Here is a 23,482-nt window from a genome sequence, read left to right as displayed (position 1 = left end):
ACTCTTCTATGTATGATATCTTTTACCATCTTAGGAAAGGGAAAAAAGATCAGGGTTCAGAGCTGAGCACACAGCTCTAGCTAATCCATCATACTGGAAGGCGATCACCTCCCTTGTTTTGAGTGCTCTGCCTCTGTTTATTTTGAAGCAAGGTGTACATTTATACTTGTTAGTTTTTTTTTCTTATTCTATTTGGCACTTTTTTCACTTGTCCTTGTAGCCGGTCAAGCTTACCCCAGAGCCATCATCATATCCATCAATCATGGATCATCCTCTGGGGAAACTGGCATATTGCAATTTCTGGACTAGCCTGGCTGAGGTCCAAATGGAGCTGGCAGATACGGCAACTCTTCTGAAAGTTCACCTCAAAGCAACTTCTTAGCATACGTGCTTCTTTTCCTGCTTCTGCTTAGCCAGTCAGTTTATGGTCCCAGCCTAATTATCCTTCTTATGAGAAACCTTAGCAAATCTCTTATCAAGGAAGTCAGTGCTTCACTTTAGGTCATATTGATAAGACGATGAGAGAGGGTACATTTACCCAGGAAGATTGTTATTTCCTGAAGGAGTAAAAACCCCAACAGGGAAAATCCCTGTATTTCTCATTGACAGGGCTGGTCTACCTAAGCGAATTACACAGTTCTGTTCAGAAGCTTTGTGGGTAGCTGTGCATTTTTCACATCTTAAAGACTCACAGACCCTGAGCTGGACAGAAGTTCCAACTCTGGAGGACTGCTCCAGAATCCAGATTGCTGAATGTTCCCTGCTGCCTAGAGAAGCTCCAAACCACTTCTTGACAATGGGAAACTGGGTGGTTAACCACTGGTTCTCAGTTTTGGTTCTGGTAAGTGATGTTTCACTTCCTATTAACTAGGAAGGTTAACAGAGCAAGGAGATACCATGTTTGTTAATATTTGTAGTTATTTGAAAGGGATAAATTCCATGCCAAATATTGGGCTTCTTAATTAAAAAATCCAACTCTAGGCCAGATGAGAAAACAGAAACAAATAATATGCAAACGTTCATGTTGCTAAACTATGAATATCTGGAATTTCAGTCTGTTTATATTTTCCGTCTTCTTTTCTTTCCCATCTCACTTCTAACTGCTGCCATGGAACATACATTTCTCTTTATTCTTCCTATATTGCTCCCATCAAGATTTCATAAAATCATTGAATGTGTGAGATGGAAGTGATTTTAGAGATCATCTGGCCCAGCACTGCCCACTAGAAATATATTGCAAGCCACATAGGTAATTTCTAAATTTTTAATACCTACACTGAAAAAAAAAATAAATAAAAAGAAACAGGCAAAATTAATTTTTAACAATATACTTTATTTAATGCAATATACCAAAAATATTCTTTCATAATATAATCAATATTGAAAATACTAATAAGATAACTTATATTCTTTTATTTTTACTAAGTCTTTGAAATCTGATGTGTATTTTATGCTCACCGCACATCTCAGTTAGGGCTAGCCTCATGTCAAAAGATCGGTAGCCACATGTGGTAGTGGCTATGGCATTGCATAGTGCAGACATAAACCAACTCCTTGCTTTTACAAAGGCAAACAAGACCCAGATGCCACACAATGAATTGACTGAAGAGCCATCACTCAAACCCAGGTCCCCGATGTTCAGGCCAGAAACCCTTTGGCACCCCCATGTTCACAATTCCTTCCTCCCAGCGCCCACGCACATGCCTTTCTCCACTCTCATTTTTTCATTTCTGAGCCATGACTGAGCCTGGGGCTTCTGTCTCCTTTCTCACTTTCCCAGAGCTGCATCCAACACTCCTCTTGGGGCTCTTTCTCTTTTCTTCTGTTTTTCCTTTGGGTCCCATAGTACTTGCCCAGGTGCTCCAGGGAAAAAGGTATGGAGTTACCCTGGAGGGTTGTTTGCTTTGCACTTAACAAAAGGCAAGTGCTTGTTTTGTCAGGTTATCACATGCTTTATATTTTTAGTACTCAATGCCTTATATTTAGTTCCTTTTGCATTGTAAGGGAAAGAGCACTAGTTTAGGAGACAGGGAACCTGTCAAGTGCTTTCAGTTCTGCTACTAACTCAGTGACTTTAATCAAGTTATTTATCCTCTCTAGACTTCAGTCCTGTGTGTGTTTATGCACGTGCGTGTGTTTAGGGGAGCAAGGGATTAAGGAAGTGACTAGATTAGGTACAAATATAAGAGTTTTTCTACCTCTAAAATCCACGGCATTTTTTACCCCTCTCATATTTTGCTGGGGGAGTTCATCACCCGTGTTAGTGACTCACATTTGACTCTCTAACTTTGAATTTCCACCCCCGCCAATCCTGCTGGCAGGCTCAGACTTCACACTATCTCCAAAAATACTCCTATGTACTATGTATTTAAATAAAAAGTAAATTACTCAAAAAATGTTTTTATTCCTCCTTCCTGCCAGGTCTTGTACTCCACCTCCTTTTCCATTCATAGTGAAGGAAATGACAGCCAAGGTGGGAAACGGAATTCCTTAGTCCTAGATGTCACTGTATTTCATCATTTGCTTTGCCTACAATTGACGGTGGGCTGACACAGACTTCTTTGCCTCTATGTCCCTCTCTGATCCCGAAATATTTCTGCTCTCTCTAAATAAGCTTCTCTCCTCTATCTTCTAAATTCTTGAGGGATCTGTGGCTTTCAATTCTCTTTTTCCATTGGAGTCAAAGAGTCTCTGGAAGACACTCAACTCTGGAAAGAACATCTAAACAAAGGAGACAGGAAGAAATTGATTGGTAAAGCCAGTTTAGTAAGGACTCAACTCTGTAGACAGCATTTATTGAGCTCTTACTATGCACCAAGCATCACATTGATCCCTTTATATGTGTTAGCTCGTGTAAAGCATTGCTGTGAGGCAGATACTGTTAATATCCTCATTTTACAGATGAAGAGATTGATGTTCAGAAAAGTTAAATAACATGTCTAAGATTACAGAACTAGTAAGTAGTGGCAGTAGAATTTGAGACCAAGGACTTTGATTCCAATATCTCTATGCTGTGCTGCTAGAGGTGTCCAGCTCTAGGAAACCTGCGTGGGCCGTGTCCTAGGCTAAATGCCCTTTACCTGTGGGTTGAGATGGCTCTGACCCACTCTGGGGCTAGGGATATATACTAGAGAGGCATCCCAATGCCCTGGAGCATTGGGCTGTTGAATTACAGATTAGCACCTCCAAACTTGGGCTAGAGTCCAGTGGTTGGCCTCTAAGGCTGTATTAGTCCGTTTTTGTTGCTTATAACAAAATACCTGGAACTGGGTGATTTATAAAGAAAACAAAATTTATTGCTTACAGTTTCTGAGGCTGGGAAGTCCAAAGTCCAAGGAACACATCTGGTGGTGGTGACAATGACCTAGGGGTCTCACATGGCAAGATGGTGGAAGCAGAGAGAGAGAGAGTTCCTCATGTACTCTCCTTTTTAAGCTCTCAGTACCATGCCCATGACCACCATTTAAAATCCATTCACTAGGCCATGGTCCTCAGAATCTAACCACCTCTTCAAGGTCCCACCTTTCAATTACCATAGCAGGATTTCCCACCCTCAACAGTTACAGTGGGAATTAAGCTTCTACTATATGAACTTTGGGGACATGATTTAATTAATCCATAGCAAAGGCAATAGCCAGTGGATTCCAAATTTCCCCCTTAGCCAGTGCAGAGACAAAACTTGGGACAGGCAAAAACAGTCTTAAGAGTTTAATGAGTCCAAAGCAACAATAGGTTAATTTGAAAAATAACTCACAATCTAAAAATAGAAAAATATGTGTCAGGGTGTAATTAAAGAGGCAGGCCCATCTGGAATGGTTTAGTCCTTTTCAGAAGGGTATTGTTATAGTCGCTAAATTTAGTCTTTATTTCTTCAGAAATCCACTTATTCACTTATTGCCATCTTTTAGGTGCAATAGTATGAATGCTCTAGTCCAGGAATTGACAAATGTTTCTGTAAAAAGCAAGATAGTACATATTTTAGGCTTTGCAAGCCATATGGTCTGTCCCAACTGCTCAACCCTGTCATTGTATCATGAAAACAGCCATAAAGAATCCAGAAATGAGTAGGTGTGGCTAAGTTCCAGTATCACTTTATTTATTATGGTCACTGAAATCTTCTTCTTTTGATTATACTCATTTAAAATGAAAGTAAACACAAAATACCCAAAATGGTGACACTATTTCCAATCCCTTGTCTACTCCTTCCCATACCCAAATTTCATTTCATTCCTTGTTTGTTTTTTCTTCCTCTAGGCTGTCTGGTTGGGGCTGAATATTTTCCTGTTTGTGTATGCCTACCTGAAATACGCGAAAGGTGACAAGTACTACTACACGAGAGAAATCCTTGGGGTGAGTACCACAGTTGCAATGTGGAGAATCTCTACTTTTTTTTCTTATTTCTGATTCCGACTCCTTTGGGACCCAATGCCCTGATTTCCTCTAGGGCTCGGGTTGCCAGAAAAAATACAGGACGCCCAGTTCAATTTGAATTTCAGATAAATAACAAATCATTTTTTTATATAAGTATGTTCCAAATATTGCATGGAACATAGGTATGCTAAAATATTTATTAAAAAAAAATCTGAAGTTCAAACTTAGCTAGCCGTCCTGTATTTTTAATTACTAAATCTGACAACCCTATCTAGGGTGCACTCCCCAGACTTGATTAAGAAAAAAATGCAATAAAGAAAACTATTAGGCAGTTAAGAAAACTATTATTTTCAAACTGGCTTCCAGAAACTCAGATGCTCCTTACAGGATGTGAGGGGAAGGCTGACGGGGCAGTGCTCCTGCTCTGCCTTACTTCAGCCACAGCAGTCTACGTCTGTCTCACAGACTCCTGCTTATGATTTTAAGAAAGGGTTTGGTTAAAAAAAAAAAAAAAAAAGAAAAAGAAAAAAGGAAAAAACCAGAAAACAATTTGAAGACCACTGCTGTGGACTAACATTACACAAAAATACCTCTCTAACAAACAGAAGGGATATTTAGGGGGGTCTGGGGGTGGAGTGTGCTGCAGAACGGAGGGGTCAGGCCAGGGGAGCAGAACAAAGAAGGCTGGGGAAGTGGAAAATCGAGAACAGAAGAGGCAGGGGCGGGGTTGGGTGGGGCAGGTGGGCGCGGAGGTGACCAGTAGGACGTGCGCAGGTGAGAATGTTCTCTCATAGGCTGATGAACCTGGGCACTACCTGGTTAGAAGAGCAAATCTGACTGCTGTCTCTAGTCTATTATGCAGTAACAGGTAAGAGATTTGGTTAAATTACTTTCATCTGGACGGTGCCTTTTTTCAGTAGCTTTCACAAAGGCCCGCCCAATGTACATGTTTAAAGGCAGCTTGTCCTTTTAAAAAAATCCTTCTTTTCTCTCCCTAATCAAAGGATTCACGTGGAGATCACAACTAATTTGAATGTTCTATTCATGGCTTTTTTCACCCCGCTGTTTTCCATTTTAAATGTTCGCCCTTTGATCCTTTTTTAGAAACCATAGCTCCAAAGGAAGCATTAATTTGTTTTAAAAATAGCTTTTATTAAGAGAATGATGCAATAAATGTGACTAGTTATTAAGAGCTTTGATCACTTCATGACCAAAAAGTCAGAAGCACAAAAATGAATCATGCTGATGTCCTATGGATGTTTCATTTTTTAAAAGCCATATTAAAAAAAAAAATAATTATGGGTAATAATGTTTTTAATGAAATCAAACCACACAGACGTGTATAAGTAAAATGTGAAAATCCCTCATCCATCCCGCTCCCCAGAGATAACCACTGTTAATAATTCAGTGTACGTATATATAGACATAGTGCACACATGTTTTGTTTTTGTTTTTGAGGTAGGTACTATTGTTTATTCACCTTTTAATTGTCATATAGTAAAACTTGCTCTTTTTTTGGTGTACAGAGCTATGAGTCTTGAAAAACACGTACAAAGGATACTTCAAAGAGTTCATGGAAAGATTTGTATTATCTTTTAATTCCATTTTTTCACAAACTTTTTGAAGTACCCTCATAGAGGAGGACACATAGTCTTTTGTCTTAACAAAAAAGGGATCAAAAAAATCATTGCACATATTGGCTGGAAATTGCCTCTTAGGCTTAATGTATCTCAGATATCTTTCCGGATGAGTATTTAACCAGTGGTGTGCTGGAACCAGCTCGTACCAGCTTGCAATAGCCAGTTGTGTATATCTCTTCCCAACTCTGCATTCACTGGAGTTCAATGACATTAAGTGGGGTATCTTGAAATCTGCCACAGTAGCAGTATTTATATCCTAAAAACTGGCAAATGCTGGAAATTGAGAATCCCCTCTCCCTCCAAAAAGTTGGTTGTTAAGACATTTACCGCCACTACACCACTGCATAAAGATCTCAGCCTTTTGAGAGAGTAATAGTCTATTGCATTGATATGCCATAATTTATTTAATCGTTCCATAAGGTATTTCTTAAATTCATGCTCACCTTTGGAAAATACAGAGAGTAATTTGATTCACTACAAAGCAAAGCAACAGAGTAGCAGAGGAAGGAGCTTAAATCCACAGTCAATGAGGCATTAATGACAGCAGCAGTTCAATGATAACACCAGTGAGTGTTGATATAGAGAAATGAACATACATTGGGATGTTCCAATGTGCTGCAATGGGGAAAAAAGATTTTCTCTAAAAAGAACTCATTCCATACAGAATATGGAGCTGTGAAATTATAGTCCTATATTTTCAATTCACTTGCCAATTTTAACTTTAAGAAAACTCTGTGACTCACATAAGCAAGCTGTGGGAACCAATGTGGAAATGCAGGATCTCTGAGATGAGCAGAGAAAATTTACTCAGACATGGAACAGGCTGTCTCTACCAAAAACAGTCAGAGAGTGACTCAGCAGAGGGAGAAAACACAGGTCATGTGGAAGAGCCAGACATGGAAAACAGTAGCGCAGCTTTTGTTCACTGTTGCCTCACATTGTAAGCCATTATGGACTTAAGGAAGATCTTGACCTGGCTTATTAAATTGATATCACATTGTTCTAGGTTAAGGTTTTATGGAAAAATGGTTTTTGTGCCTTAAAGATTATTAGAAAAAGACCAAGAAATTAACTCTAACCCATACTCTTTCTTTCAACAAGTCTTTGACAGGCATACATGTAAGGCTGGCCAGTCAGTTGAAGTGTGACAAAAATTGCCTGGCTGCTGCCACCACCTCCACTACCACTTCAAGATTGTCACACCCCATAGCCTGTAGTTCCAAGTACATGAAGCAGACTCAGACACAAATTGTACAGAACTGAGGAGAGAAGTCGGACTTAGCTCCTATAGAGTTGAGCATATGCTGTCCAGACAATACCTAGTCAGTCCTGTTTCTGGGCTAAATACTTCTTTAAAGCAATAATTGTCTCCTTTTAGCAGCTTTTATTGCTGGATTGGGTTGCTCTTGATTTATGCTGCCTGGCCATCCAAGGAAATCAGTTCGAAATTCTGCTCTCAGAAGTTCTCCCTTCTCAAATCTCTACCTAAGTTTAAAAATTCTGCTGTAAGATTTTCCTAGTCTTGCTTAAGATTTATTCAATTTTTAAAGACATCTTAAATATAGGTGGTTAAATTTTTTATTGTTTTTATTATATAACTATTACGTGCTTATAATTGCACCATTAGAAAATACAGAAAAGAGAATAAAATAGTCACCATCTGTAATTATACCTCTAAATATGAGCTTTCTCTAAAATGTGAATAAAAGTATATATGATATTCAAGACTTTTACAAATGACAAATAACAAAATCATAGTTGAATATATATATATATATATATACACATATATATTTTTTTAAAGATGACCGGTAAGGGGATCTTAACCCTTGACTTGGTGTTGTCAGCACCACGCTCCTCAGCCAGTGAGCGAACCGGCCATCCCTATATGGGATCCGAACCCGGGGCCTTGGTGTTATCAGCACCGCACTCTCCCAAGTGAGCCACAGGCCGGCCCATAGTTGAATATATTAAACAAATGTATTCATTGCAAAAGATTACATCTATAGAATGTATTTGCTAACGTGGAATCATTAAATCCTATTCTCGTTCATATTAATAAACGTATAGTCAAACATTTCCAAACCACTGTCATGGGAATTTCTCAATTCAGTATTAAGTTTCGCACTTTTTCTGTCTTTTGCAAACAGAGAGCCTGGTCTGATTGTGCTAGAGAGGTGAGGAAGCTGTAGCCCTGTCCATTTGCAAGTCTCAGAAAAGTGGACTGGGCCACCTGCTAGATGGTGAGATGGAGCAGCTCATGGTCTCTTTTCTCCTCTGCTCTAGTCGACATTGGCCTGTGCCCGAGCATCTGCTTTCTGCTTGAATTTTAACAGCATGCTGATCCTGCTTCCCATGTGTCGCAATCTGCTGTCATTCCTGAGGGGCACCTGCTCAGTAAGTCCCAACCACACCTAAGTCAATTTTTCCATTAAAGAAAGAGACCCTGGACTCCTCAGGAGGACAGTCTAACACCAATCCTCTAGGAATGGAAGCCAGAGGTTTCCTTTGGTAGCTAAGGGGTGGGTAAAGGTGGGTGGATATTAGAATGCTATGCGTTAAGACATGTTGGTATGGGTTAGTGAATTTCATAAGGCTGGCTGGGGACACCTGACCATGATAACTTCACATTTGCAGTTTTGCAGCCGCACAATGAGAAAGCAATTGGATCACAACCTCACCTTCCACAAGCTGGTGGCATATATGATCTGCCTACACACAGGTAACTCAGGCAAACCATGAAACTGCAGACTCCAGAGTATTCAGAGTCTAGTTTCATTCATCCATGAACATCCACATTCAAAAAATATTTATTGAAGGGCTGGCCCGTTGCTCACTCGGGAGAGTGCGGTGCTGATAACACCAAGGCCATGGGTTCGGATCCTATATAGGGGTGGCCGGTTTGCTCACTGGCTGAGTGTGGTGCTGACAACACCAAGCCAAGGGTTGAGATCCCCTTACCGGTCATCTTAAAAAAAAAAAAAAATATATATATATATATTTATTGAGCACCTGTGGCACTATTTGTCAGGCACTTTTCTAGGCCTGTTTTCTCAGAGCTTATATTCTATTCCTTTGGGAACCAAGTGAGTATTAAAAAGATCTTGGATCTCTTCGCAATCAAGGGTTTATTGGGCACCTTCTGTGAACTCGGCATTTTGCAAGGCACTAGGATCCTCCTATGGTGGTGAGGCACGCCTGCCATGATGTTCCTGAGACACTGCTTACATTCCTTTCCATATTTTCATTTAGCTATTCACATTATTGCACACCTGTTTAACTTTGACCGCTACAGCAGAAGCCGACGGGCCACAGATGGATCCCTTGCTTCCATTCTCTCCAACCTATCTCATCATGAGAAAGACGGGGGTTCTTGGCTAAATCCCATCCACTCCCCCAACATGGTGAGTTGACTCAATGGCAAATCATCTGGGATCTGGTCATAAGCAGGAAGGTCATGGTATCCTTGGTGGACACTGTGTCAGGCTGACATTTCTCCTTTCATAGACAGTGGAGTATGTGACATTCACAAGCATCGCTGGTCTCACTGGAGTAATCATGACAATAGCCCTGGTTCTCATGGTAACTTCAGCTACAGAGTTTATACGGAGGAACTATTTTGAGGTCTTCTGGTATACTCACCACTTTTTTATTGTCTATATCCTCGGCTTAGGGATTCACGGCATTGGGTAAGGTCCTCAAACTTTCATTCTCATACCCCATCCCCTGACCTTGCATAATTCTTTATCCCAAACTGACCTTCTTTGTCTTTTTCAGTGGAATTGTCCGGGGTCAAACAGAAGAGAGCATGAATGAGAGTCATCCTCACAAGTGTGCAGAGGCTTTTCAGAAGTGGGATGATCCTGACTCCTACTGCAGACACCCCCAATTTGAAGGGAACCCCGCCGAGGTAAGAACCCTATGGACAAGGACAGACTCTTGTTAGGATCTGTTACTTTTATTATTGTAATTATTACTATTATTATTATCATTATTATTAGCACAGCCCTGTGCTATCCTGTGAAGGATATCCACGGGTTCCTACTTTCAAGAACTTCCAGTATCACTGACAACAGGCAATTAGCAGGGGGTCTGGAAGGGGAAGGACTAAAGTTTGTGGCATGTTGTGAGACCTTCTGCAAAGGTAATAATGATAACCCGCATTACTGATAGTGTTTACCATGCGCCAGCCTTGCCGCGTAATATGGAGTTTATATACAGCAATATATGAGGTAGGTACATCTTTTGTCTCCATTTTGAGACAAAAAGACTAGGATTCCAAAGGATTAAGTAAACTGTCAAGCTGTGAAGCTCTAGCAGTAAGTAGGTAGTGGAGCTTGAATTCAAGCCCAGGCCTTTTGGATTCCAAAGATTGTACCCTTAACCACTGTCCCAAAATTCATCCATGAAATCCCAGTCAAATTTTTTGGGGAAAAAAAGCATTCTTTTTTTCCTTGTAGTTTGTTTGTTTCTTTCTTGCTTGCTTGCTTTCTTATTGTGATAAAATATATATAACATAAGGATTGCCATTTTTAGCATTTTTAAACAGACGATTGTGTGGAGTTAATTACATTCGCAATGCTGTGTGACTATCACCTCTATTTCCAAAACTTTTTCATCATCCCAACATAAACTCTGTACCCATTAATCAATAACTTCTCATTATTCCTTTCCTCCAGTTTCTGGTAACCTCTAGTCTGCTCCTGTCTCTGAAAAATTTTTTTCTTTTAAATTTACTTTTTCTTAATTGACCCATGATAATTGTATATATTTATGGAGTACAATGTAATATTTGGGTACATTTATTTATACAGTGTGCAATGATCATATCAGTGTAACTTGCATATCCATCACCTCAAACATTTGTCAGCTTTTTGTGTTGGGAACACTCAAAATCCTCTCAACTAGCTACTTGAAGTTATACAGTAATTTGTTGTTGATTGTAGTCTCCCTATATTTCTATAGAACACTAGATATTATTCATCCTATCGCTCTACATTTTGTATCCGTTGACCACCCTCTCCCCTCCCACCTCCTCTGACTAGTCTATTCTACTCTCTACTTCTGTGAGATCAACCTGAAAAAAAGCATTCTTGAAGTGGGCTTCCTTTGGTGTTACAACATGTTTTAGGTTTATTGTTAAATAGTGGATGATTATGAAACTGGGTTCTGGGGAATTCAAGGTGTGCCCCAAGGTAGTTATTGTGGATATTATGATTACCTTTACTTGTTCATGAAATAGGTTACATTGAGGAATAAATGGAAGGGAAAGGTTGACTTGTGGTGTCTCAAAGTGCTCTGAGAATGATTGAAGTCTTTAAGTCAGATGCAGGATTAAGAGCAATAGCTTAGCCCTCATCTAGGAGGGGAAAAATATCGAAAACAAAAAGTTCCCTAAAGCTGGCATTTCAATTCAGTGGGAAAAAGACAGATAAATATTTTTTTAGGACAATAAGATAGTGTGATATTGTGAAAATATAAATTTGGTCTTCATCCCCATCTCCTGACTTACAACTCCTAAAATCTTTAGAATCTCCAAGGTGGTAAGAGTCTTTTTGTATGCTAATGATGGCTGGCAGCCCCAAGGTAGCTTCAGGATGGGGGCTTGTTATAGGAAAGACTGAGGTGGAACCTTCAATCCCACCTCCCAACCTCCAGGGAGGGGAGAGGGACTGACTGAAGGTTAAGCTGATCACCAGTGGCCAATGATTTAAATCAATCATACCTATGTAATGAAACCTCCATAAAAGCCCAAGAGGCCTGGGTTTGGAGTGCTTCCAGATAGCTGAACACTTGGAGGTTTCTGGAGGTTGGTGCACCTGGGGAGGTCATGGAAGCTCTGCCCCCTTCCCCCCATACCTCACCCTATGCATCTCTTCATCTGTATCCTTTGTAATATCCTTTTTAATAAACCGGTAAACGTAAGTAAGTGTTTCTCTGAGTTCTGTGAGCTGCTCAAGCAAACTAATCAAACCCAAGGAAGAGGTCGTGGGAACCCTGATTTATAGCTGGTTGGTCAAATTTCCAGAGGCCTAGACTTGCAAGTGGCATCTGAAGTGGGGGCAGTCTTAGAGACTGAGCCCTCAACCTGTGGGATCTTATGCTATCTCCAGGTAGATGGTATTGGAATTGAGTTGGAGGACACATTGCTGGTGCCCACTGCAGAATTGCTTGCTTGCCAGTGGGGAGAAGTCCCCACACATTTGGTCACAGAAGTCAGTCTTCTGTGTTGATAATTGTGCTGTGGGAGCAGAGGAAAGACAGTGTGTGTTTTTCCCACTCACTCATACAGATAGTGTGACCAGACAACAGGAATCTGTCACTCGGAGAGGGCAACCAAGACTAGGGTAGGAGGAAAAGGCTTTATTACTTTCAAGTAAGGAGAACACTGGGGATTGGCTCCCGAAGCAATATCTCCCTGAACAAAAAGGGGTCATTTCATATAGCCAAAATTCCTGCATAATTTCCTGCACAAGTTCTTATTTAGGTCCTCGCATGTAAGTGAAGGATAAAAGCTTGTTCAATTTGGATTGGTTGACTATGGGATATCATAGTTCATTGGTCAGTTCTGAAGCCAAATTTGCATTGGACCCAGAAGGAATGTGCCTTTGGGATACAGTGGGACTTAAGGAAGTTGTTGCCAGGGCTAAACCTTGAGCACTCGGGCAGGACAGGTTACAGTGGTAAATTGAAACTTCCTGTCATGGATGACTCATGACAAAACAGGGGCAGGTAGGTGTGGAGATCCCAGCTCCTCCTTGGGTGGAGATTCACCAGAGTTCATCTCTGAACCCTGGGTTATAATAGTCATGTAAAACAAAATCTGTATGTTCATTCCACACCTTACACTAAAATATGGATCAGGATGCATGGAGCAAGGATTTAAATGTAAAAAAAAAAAAAAAGTCATAAAAACTCCCTAATACCACATGGGGATTTTTTTTTCTAATACTAGGAGTGGGGGAAGATGTTTAGAAACAAGATAAACAACCTTGAAGCCAGAAAATAAAAAATAATTTTGCATGACAAAAAAAAATCATAAATAAACACAGATGACAAATTACTAAGTAGGAAAAGTATTTACAACTCATAGATCATGGACTAATTTTCTAATATATAAATAACTCCTAGAAATCAATAAGAAAAAGCCTAACAACCTGATAAAAAGAAATGTAGAAGATATGAACCAAATGGTCACAGAAATAAACATCTTAATCTTAAATATACGAAATGATGCTTAAAGTTATTTATAATGGAAGAAATATAAAATAAAACTACAAAAAGATACTTTTTTTTTTAACCTAACAGATTAGCAAAGATCAGCAAGTTTGCTAACATACTGTGTTGGCAAGAGTGTGGGGAAATGTTCTTATGCATCACTGGTTAAAGCGTAAACCTGTACAGTTGCATGTAGAGGGTGATTTGGCAGTATTCATCAGACTTTAAAATTCTACTTCCAGGAATTTATTATACAAATATACTTGTATATAAAATTACATGTATTAGGTTATTCATTGCAAAACTGGTTGATAGAACAAAAGATTGGAAACAAGTGTCCGTAAATAAGGGACTAATTAAATTATGGGACTTTCATACAATGGAATACTCTGCAGCCAGTAAAAAGGCAGCTCTATAAGGTACTAATAGGGATCAGTCACCAAAACGTTAAATGTAAAAAGGCAGGTCAGTGTGTATAGTCTGCTATCATGAACATTAAAAAGGTCACTCAAATGCATATTTTCCAGAAGGATTCACAAAATAATAACATTGCTTGCCTCTTGGGAGCTGGGGGACAGGAATGCAAGGGAGATTTACTTTTCACCGTATACTCTTGTGCTTTTGAATTTTGTACCATGTACATGTATTACCTATTTAAAAAGTAATTTTGAAAGGCATATGTTAATACACATTTTATTTCTAACGTCAGAGGAAATTGTAAGATTATAACCAGAGACCTCTTCTGTATTATCTGACTAGTAGACAAGAAGACCTTAAAGACGGGAGCTATCTAAGGCTTATCAGCTCAGCTTACCAGCTAAGGTGGTTAATACCCTGTGTTACCTTGCACATCAGCTTCTATCTTTTTTCTGTCTATTACCTAAGATAAGTTATATTTGGCCTATTTAGAGGGATACTTAAAACTCAGAGATTGCTTTGATTGGTCATGTGATACCTTAAGGGAGAGAACACCAGTTTTGCCATCTGAACGTGCTGCTTCATTTCTTCCGTAAACATTTAAAAACATTTTCTTCACATCCCCCCCATCTAAAAATTAGAAAAATAACGTGTTTATTGTAGAAAGTTTGTAAAATACAGAAAAATATTTAGAAGTAAGTAAAAATTTTGTAGCATTCTACACCCTAGAGGTAATCATTTTTTCCCCTTGATCTTTATCATGAATGCTTTCCTCTGTTGTCAAATATTCTTCTGAAACATTTGTGTTAAAATAGCTGTATGGTATAACATTTTTGTCTTTTTTCTTAGTAAATATTGTAGCCATTACTATACTCATGTACATTATGCACACCTTATTTCTTTGTCTCCATTTCCTCGAAGTGAGCGTCAAAGAGAAGGAGTGCTTTCCAGGCTGAAATACACTGCCAAGGTACTCTCCGGGAAGCTGCGGCCAACTTGCATTTTCACAAGGCCCATGTGTAAACATGCCTGTTTCCCTGAATCCCAGTTAATGCTGGGCATTATTGTTTAAGCTGCCTTCCAATTTGAGAAACTAAAATGCTATCTTGTTTTAATATTCATTTCACTGACGACTTCTGAGGGCAATATGTTTTCCACATTATTGTTATCCGTTTCTTAAATATGTTTTTTCATGTATTACAAATTCAGCTGGGGATTTTTTTTTCAAACAAGAAATAGCATCAAATGGTACAATGCCCACTCTCAGTTTAGTCCCATCTCTGCCTCTTTGCTCCCCAGAGATACCCAAGGAAGTTATTTGCCTGCAACAGCATAAGAAACCCCATTCCACATGGTTCCAAAGTAGCATGCTTGTGCAATTGTGCAAGAAAGAACATGATTTAGTATTGCTAGGGATTAGAATCTGAGTAGCTCCTGTGCATATAAAAACAACCTGCTACCTTGAGAAGATCTCAGGGATAGAAAGGCTGCTTTTAAAAAATATATAGACAAGATAAAAAATGTATTACTATGTTAAGTGCTTTGAACACCTGAGAAAAGAGGTGATGAATAAGTAAGTACCAACTATTTTTTAGTTTATTTTTTGGCAGCTGGCCGGTATGGGGAATGCGAATCCATGACCTTGGTGTAATAAGGCTGTGCTCTAACCAACTGAGCTTACTGGCTAGTGCAATACCAGGTTTTATATATTGTTGTTACCAATAGCATCAGTCAAATATTTTCCCTTTTTTGTTAGTTTGTTTTGTTTTTAATCATCTTCTTTTATTTCACATCTACCTTCTCTGTTGGGTTTTCAGATTGGACAGGTTGTCCCGGAAGATAGTCTTAGATTCTTAAAATTATATATATCTGTATATATATGTAACCATGTATTTTATTTCTGTTCTTTTCTTTTGCTTCCTGATTAGACCTATAAATTTTCAGGAAATTATCTGTTTTATGAGTAACAGATGAGTAAACAAAACCATTATAGTTTATTCTTTTCAATTTATACCCTCAAAATTTAGTGAAGTTAGTGACTGGATAATGATACACCCCAGAGAACTCAATAAAAAATTATTGAATGAAAGAATGAACTGTTACACAAATAAGTCCTAAATGAGAGACTAATGTGTCACCTCACTTTTTACCCTGGCTCTGTGCAGTCTTGGAAGTGGATTCTTGCGCCAGTCGTTCTTTATATCTTTGAGAGGATCCTCCGGTTTTATCGCTCCCAGCAGAAGGTTGTGATTACCAAGGTAAAGAATATGCACTTTCCTCTTGCTGTGATAAGGGGTTCTGTTCTACTTGATTATAGAACAAAACTGCCATGTTGTCACCTTGAAGGGAATAAAAAGGGATTTGGGGGTAACATACCTCAGTTCCTCCAGTGCTGGATAGAACTATGGGCAAGATCAGGATGGGTCTCTGTCAGAGACTGCAGACAGACAGCCGGAGTCAGATCTAGCCCATGGATTTATTTTGTTTCATTTACACGATGTTTCTTTAAAAAGTTGAATTGGTTGCCAACATTTAAAAATCTCAATGGAGGCTTTCACATAAAAAAAAAAAAAAAAAAGGCATTTCTTGCTTCTCTTGAAGAATCAGGAAACCTGATAACACTGAGCAGGTTCGTACTGCAACCATTGTCTGGAACTAAGCGGCTGCTCTTGCCTTTAAAAAGGACTTGTGCTCACCACCGTCACCAGCCCTCCAGCTTTACTCACTTACTTTATCTGCCTGCCTGCCAGCTTTACTCATACTTTATCTGCCTGCCTGCCCGCTTTACTCATACTTTATCTGCCTGCCTGCCAGCTTTACTCACTTACTTTATTGCCACTCGAGCTTGCCTCCTTTGGTCTGCGTGCTTCATTCACAGGTTGTCATGCATCCATCCAGAGTGTTGGAATTGCAAATGAACAAGTGTGGCTTCAGAATGGAAGTGGGACAGTATATCTTTGTTAACTGCCCCTCAATCTCCCTACTGGAGTGGCATCCCTTTACTCTGACCTCCGCTCCAGAGGAAGATTTCTTCTCCATTCATATCCGAGCAGCGGGGGACTGGACAGAAAAGCTCATAAAGGCTTTTGAACAACAGCATTCACCCTTTCCCAGGTAGGTCTTTGAGACCAGCAGAGACCCAGACCAGGATGCAGACTGGCAGAAAAGAGGAAACAATTCCTCCTTGAACCTTAAGTCTGGTACAATAGAGTATGATTAAAATAAACAAGTGGAAGTCAGCCATGGGAACAGCTATGCTTCAGGGAAGATGTTTGAAGTTGAGAGTGGAGGTGAGTCTTCACTTGCCAGTTGTGTTCTGTCTTTTGCCAGGATTGAGGTGGATGGTCCCTTTGGCACAGTCAGTGAGGATGTTTTCCAGTATGAAGTTGCTATGCTGGTTGGAGCAGGAATTGGGGTCACCCCCTTTGCTTCCATCTTGAAATCCATCTGGCACAAATTCCGGCATGCAGACCACAACCTCAAAACACAAAAGGTACACTCCTACATACCACTTTTTATCTGGCCTGGGTCTAACAGGTCTGTTTGTCTTCATGGGCTAAGCTCTTTACAGTTAATCAGGGAGTAACCTCTCTAGAATTATGAGTGATCACTTCTCTCTGCCAGAGCATCTGCTTCTACAGTCACCATTAAGAGCAGGGTTTTCTTTTCAATTTGGAGTTTAAAATTGCCCTAAATCATAAGATGACCTTGGAGGGCTCTTTCTATAAGGGAAATTGTCAGAACTCTGGATATGCTGCCTAAGGTCTGCCACTCTGTAAAGGTGATTTGTCAGGTCAGCCTTAGACTTGATCCAAATATAGAGTATATATTTATATCACCACAATGTACATTATAAAGGGCACTTAATAAGGCTATGCTCTCTCTCGATGATTCCAGATCTATTTCTACTGGATCTGCAGGGAGACAGGTGCTTTTGCCTGGTTCAATGACCTATTGACTTCCCTGGAACAGGAAATGGAGGATTTAGGCAGAGTGGGTTTTCTAAACTACCGCCTCTTTCTTACCGGATGGGACAGCAACATTGTGAGTTCAAACAATACACGATTTTCCATGTTAAATGTAAGATGAATGTCAGACAAATGATAGTGCATGGTCGTTGGAAATAACTATTTCTTATGATTTCCTACCTGCCCTCACCCTCACACCCAAGTTTAAAAGTAGCTAAAGGGGGCTGACCGGTTGGCTCAGTTGGTTAGAGTGTGGTGTTTTAAAACCAAGGTCAAGGGTTTGGATCCCCATACTGGCCAGCCACCAAAAATAAATAAAGTGGCTAAAGGAAGAGGCACTATCAGTATTAACTTTTTCTAACTTCTTATCTTCTGACTCCAGGCTGGTCATGCAGTATTAAACTTTGACAGGGCCACTGACATCCTGACAGGTCTGAAACAGAAAACTTTCTTTGGGAGACCAATGTGGGACAATGAGTTTTCTTCAATAGCTACTGCCCACCCCAAGTAAGTATATTCTTCTCTCGTTAGTTGTTTGCAGAATTAGGGTTTAGGAAAGGTACTACAGCATGTTGAACACTCTTGAGGAAAGATGTCAGGGGCAGAAACTATTTGCGTCATTCTTAGAATCTTGCTTAAAATGGAGGAAATTTCATCTGGGGTTTTAGCAAAATGAGGGTCATGATCTTATAACTGATGAGGTGTGTGCTGCCCCAGCAACCCCCCATTCAGTGAGGCAAGGAGACTCGGTTCTGATCTATACTACCAAATAAAATAGAGAACTGGATCAATTCAAATGCATTTGTGGGGGCCTCGATGACCTTTACTTAAGGTAACAAGGGTTTAAGAGTACTGAGCTCAGTCTTTCTAGAGGACTTTGAGACATGTTAGAGCATACAGGAAAACCTGGTGCTATGAAACCCACCATTCCAATGGAAGGAGATGAAGCTGATCATGGTAGATAAACTCCCTGCACAAGTTGGCAGGTGAAGATCAATTCAGTTCTACAAGCATTACTGGTTACCTTCTATAAGCTCAGCATTCACAATTCTAGAAGCTTTGGAGGTTGAAAGGGAAATAGGATATGGTTCTTGCCCTCAAGGAGCACATATTTGAGTAAGAGATGCATACAGTCAACTCAAAGCAGAATGATGCACACCATGAAACAGGTACACGGACTCTGAAGGGAAGAAAAGTCTATGGGCACATGGGGTGATTAGGAAAGTCTTCAGGAAGGCAGCAGCGAGCCCTTAGTGACTTGGATTCATGTGATCATTGGTCCTAATGCTGGTTCTGACACTTTCCTGTTCTGGGACCTTGAGCTAGAAAACCCTCTGATATTCAGATTTCTCATCTGTAAAATGGGGGTTATATTAGTAAATGCCTGCATATTAGTAAATGCAGGGTTATTGTGAAGATTAAGCAAAACAATACATGAAAAATGTTCTGTCATAAGTGGGAGCTAGAAAAGAAAGAAAGAAAAAAAGGAAGAAACAATTACAATAATATGTTGAACTTTCAGAAGGAGAGAACAGAACTGTGGTTACTAGAGGTGGGAAAGGGGGAGGAGGAAGGAGGTTAGTGAGAAATTGGCTTAGGGTCACAAAGAATGATTACATTTTGTAATGATGAACATGCTAATTATCCTGATTTGATCACATAAATTGATATTCAACTCTGTACCCCATATATGTATAACCAATTATGTTTCAAAAAAAAAAATCAAGCTTAAAAAAAAAGAAAAATGCTCTGTAAATTGTAAGGCAGCATATAAGCAAAAGAGATTATGCTATTTATCATGCATTTGAGTTGAACATACTTGAAGTTATAACAGTGCATGAAACTGCCAGGAGGGAGTGGCAAAGGACAGAGTATTAAAGAATATCTACATTACATGGGAAGGGAGAAAGATAAACCAGGGAAGAAGCAGGAGAATGCAGAGAAATTATTAGAGTGTGGTCAACAGTGTTGGAAGACTGGCAGGGTCAGGAAATGCTTATTTAGCTTAAGGATGATCTAAGCATATTTATAGACCGAACAGGGGGCAGTACATAGGAATAAAATAAATATACAGAAGAGGGGAGAGGACTAAGATGGCCGTAATAAAAGACTGACAGTACCACGTGTTGACAAGGAACTGGAGAAATTGGAATCCTACTACATTGCTTGTGGGAATGTGAAATGTCGCTGCACTTGGGGAAAACTTTTGTCAGTTCCTCAGTGTTAAACAGAGTTTTCAAATGACCTGGCAATTCCATTCCTCTTACACCCAAGACAAGCGAAAACACATGTCCACACAAAAACTTGTACATGGTTGTGTGTAGCAGCATTATTCATAATAGCCAAAAAGTGAAAACAACCCAAGTGCCCATCAACAGGTGAATGGATAAAAGGATAAACCCATTTGCTTTATCCACATAATGGAATATTATTCAGCTACCAAAAAGAATGAAGTAATGATACATCATGGATGAACCTTAAAAACATTATGCTAAATGAAAGAAACCAGACACAAAAGGCACATACACATATTGTATGATTCCATTTATATGAAACGTTCAGAATAGGCAAATATATAGACAGAGAGTAGATTAGTGATCATCTGGGGGGGTGGTTAGGAGGAAATGAGGAGTGACTGCTAATGTGGATGGGTTTTTTGGGGGAATGATAAAAATGTTCTGGAATTAGTAGTGATGATCGCACAACTTTGCGGCTATGCTAAAAAGCACTAAATGTACACTTCAAAGGGGTGAGTTTTATGGCATACGAATTATACCATAATTAGAATAAAAAAGAGGGGAGAGGAAAGCATGAGAGAAGGAAAGAGGGTGAGAGACCCAGAGCATGGTTGGAAAGATTAGCCTTGGCAAGAATACCACGTCTTCAACATGAAAAATTTTGAGGGGGTAAACTCATGGTGGATGGTTTTAATGGCAGCTAACACATGCTATGCTATGTGCCAGGCATTTTCCTAATTGCTTTACATGTTTCCATTTAATCATCAAAACAGCCCTATGAGGTGGGTACTATATCGCCATTTTACAGGTGGGAAAGCTGAAATAGAGAGGTTAAGAAGTTTGCCTGAAGTCCTGCAGGTGGGATAAATGTCAGAGCTGTGTTCTCAATCAAATAGGTAAGGCTGAGTGCTGAGAGGGGTAAGTGGTGAGAACATATTTGGAGCTTGCGAGCAGAAAAGGTTAAAAAACTACCACGAAGAGGGAGTCAACAACTGAATTTTTACTCAAGGTTCTTGGGAGTAACAGAAGCCTAGCAGAGGCAGTTACTCCATTCTCACTAACAACATCAGCAGCCTTTGTTGCATTCTAACCCTTACTATTGTATTACTGCAGGTCTGTGGTGGGAGTTTTCTTGTGTGGTCCCCGGACTTTGGCAAGGAGCCTGCAGAAATGCTGTCACCGATACTCCAGTCTGGATCCTAGGAAGGTTCAATTCTACTTCAACAAAGAAAATTTCTGAATTACAGAAATAAGAACAGTAATCTGCGTTTTGTATCTCACCTTTGTATCTTCAACAACTTACTTGGTCTGGTCAGGTTTGGGCAGCCACTTTAGGATAATAATGTGCATCTCAAGCTTTGACTCTCTGGCATTTTTTCGGTTGCATCCAACTTCATTACTTGAGCTTCACCAATCTAAGAACATCAGAAGTCACAGTAATTGCAAAGCCCATGGATCCTTTCTTGGGCAAAATAACTGTAAATCCTTCTGGAAAGCCATGACTGCAGGAAGGCTTGATGGAAGAGCTTTCTTTGGTGGTTGACAGTGAAATAACCCCATGTGATTTTGCTGATTCCAAATGTTACCATTTCCTGGACTTTGGTTCATAATCTCCCCTTCCACCCACCCTCACAGAAGATTTCTAAGTAGGGTGACTTTTTAAATAAAAATTTATTGAATAATGATAAAATATAACAATAAACATAAATAATAAACAATGAACATAAAATTACCTAGAACCCCATCCCCACATAACACCAACTACGTACATTCTTACTGTTACTTTAAACATGGTCTTATCCAGTGTGAACAGCCATTGATGCTTTACTTAATTTTACTTGTCAAAAAATGAAGGATTTTCTTCTTTGCTTAATGAATGAGTCGTCTGTTACTTTTTCTGGGCTCTCTATTTGGGAAAGAAAATCTTGATAGTATGCTAATTGTAATTGAAATTGTATTATAATTGAAAGTCAGCTATATTGTCATCTTCTATTGTTCTGTTGGACATGACTATGAAAACTTGAACTCCATCTTAGGATGACTTAGTCAACAGGGGCTCTTTATCACCATTTTTAAGGGGTTTTACTCATGTCTAGTTTAAAAAAATAATAAAGAATTTACAATTTTGATAGTTTTTCTTTTTTTTTTTTGGCTCCTACCTACCTTTTCTCTAAGGAGTCATTCACCTAATGACATAAGCGAAATGCTTTTTATTTCTCCCATTTACTCAATCTTAGCCTACCACACCAGTGCTGGGATGTTAGTAGTCACAGTGAATCACTAGGAGGAAAGAAGCCCCTGGCTCTTAAAAGAAAAAAACCCACACTTCATTGTGCCCCAAAGACAATTCAACTCATTATAGATTAGAGGAATATTTCTAATGAATTAGCATCATAGCACCTACTTTTCTACTATTAGGTGACCAAGAATGAACAAATGGTTATTTCTGGTTATTCAGGAATCTCATCGCTTGAAGGATTAGTAAGATTGCTTTTTTCAGTCACCAGTCTGAACACAATAAAGGTAGGTCATTAACTTATGGTAGCTGATTGTGTTTTATTATACCACTATAAAATACTGATGGGTGTTTCTGTAGGGATAGACTGGGATACCACTGCAGCTGTCAATTTGTTTACCTAGATTTTAGCTATCTAAATTAAGTTTGATAAGGCTTTGGAAAATGCACAATGGAACCTTAAAGATGTTCCTATTAGACAACTGCTGGCCAAATAATTTCATCTTCAATGACCTTGATTTGGAATCTTAGTGTTCCTTGACACTTCTTATTAAGAGTTCCTAATGAGAAAGGTTTCACTCTTGGTCTCAATGTCTAAATACATTGACACTTTGAGATATGCTGGCTGCCAAAATCAACATATCAAGGCCTGAATATTCATGAATTATGCAGAAAAGATAATGAAGATAATAAATCCTATGCATAATCAAAATCCTAGCTGAATTGGGGATGAGCGGGATACCCAGAAAGCTCCTCAGCTGTTTTTAGCAAGTTTTTCTTGCTTGGCTGTAATATAAAATATCCACCAAATTTCTGTTGTAATGTTTGTATATCAGAGTAGAAAATCCCTCAATTTCAATGTCTTTTATGAAGTTATCTTTGCATTATTTTGCTTGACATGTAAGCAATATGCTATTACATTCTCTAAGCCTATGCCAGGCTTTTAATTCATCTGACCATAATCCTAACCCAGGGGGTAGGATTCTGAGAACATAAATAGGCTCAAAAGTAGTTCCAGTAGAACTTTACTATTAAGGCAACTCTTACCCTCTTGAGGTTGGCCTGATGAAGAGAAACCATGCTCCTCCTTAATGACACTACGAGAGAGAATGCTAGGCAGGAAGACCCATAGGTTAGAGCTAGTGGCACTAATTACGTTCATACCTATCTGTAAGGAAGCAGGCAGGATCAGACCTAATGGGTGATATGGCTGCTTGTGCTCTGCATTTGGTCCTCTTACAATGATTGAGAAGAACGAAAAAGTTTTAGGGTTTTCTGTGTTTTAAGTTCCCAGAATAAATCTGGTTATAGAGTAGGGCTGCAGGTTAGTGATTTCCTGAAAGATAGAATGAAATGTATTTTGTTACGAAATATCTTGGATAAAACGTAGTTTTT

At 39.4% G+C, this 23,482-nt stretch overlaps 1 protein-coding gene across 3 annotated transcripts; it reads left to right on the top strand.

The window, feature by feature from the left end:
* The first annotated feature begins 796 nt into the window (after positions 1 to 796).
* Positions 797 to 21,091, top strand: NOX1 (NADPH oxidase 1). 3 transcript variants are annotated; one of them, XM_063084135.1, is made up of 13 exons: positions 797 to 841; positions 4,255 to 4,350; positions 8,298 to 8,408; positions 8,649 to 8,733; positions 9,264 to 9,415; positions 9,519 to 9,700; positions 9,789 to 9,921; positions 15,812 to 15,904; positions 16,525 to 16,760; positions 16,977 to 17,139; positions 17,544 to 17,690; positions 17,997 to 18,121; positions 20,965 to 21,091. In XM_063084135.1, exons 1-13 carry the CDS (start codon positions 797 to 799, stop codon positions 21,089 to 21,091), a joined length of 1,695 nt encoding a protein of 564 aa, XP_062940205.1. The 3 variants fall into 3 exon arrangements, with proteins under 3 accessions (XP_062940205.1, XP_062940206.1, XP_062940207.1); XM_063084136.1 differs by lacking the exon at positions 8,298 to 8,408; XM_063084137.1 differs by lacking the exon at positions 17,544 to 17,690.
* The last annotated feature ends 2,391 nt before the right edge of the window (positions 21,092 to 23,482 follow it).

The sequence above is a fragment of the Cynocephalus volans genome, chromosome X (assembly GCF_027409185.1).
Source record: "Cynocephalus volans isolate mCynVol1 chromosome X, mCynVol1.pri, whole genome shotgun sequence".
In the NCBI taxonomy this organism is placed as follows: Eukaryota; Metazoa; Chordata; class Mammalia; order Dermoptera; family Cynocephalidae; genus Cynocephalus; species Cynocephalus volans.
Note: the sequence above shows the minus strand (reverse complement) of the source record. Positions and strands in the feature narration are given on the sequence as shown.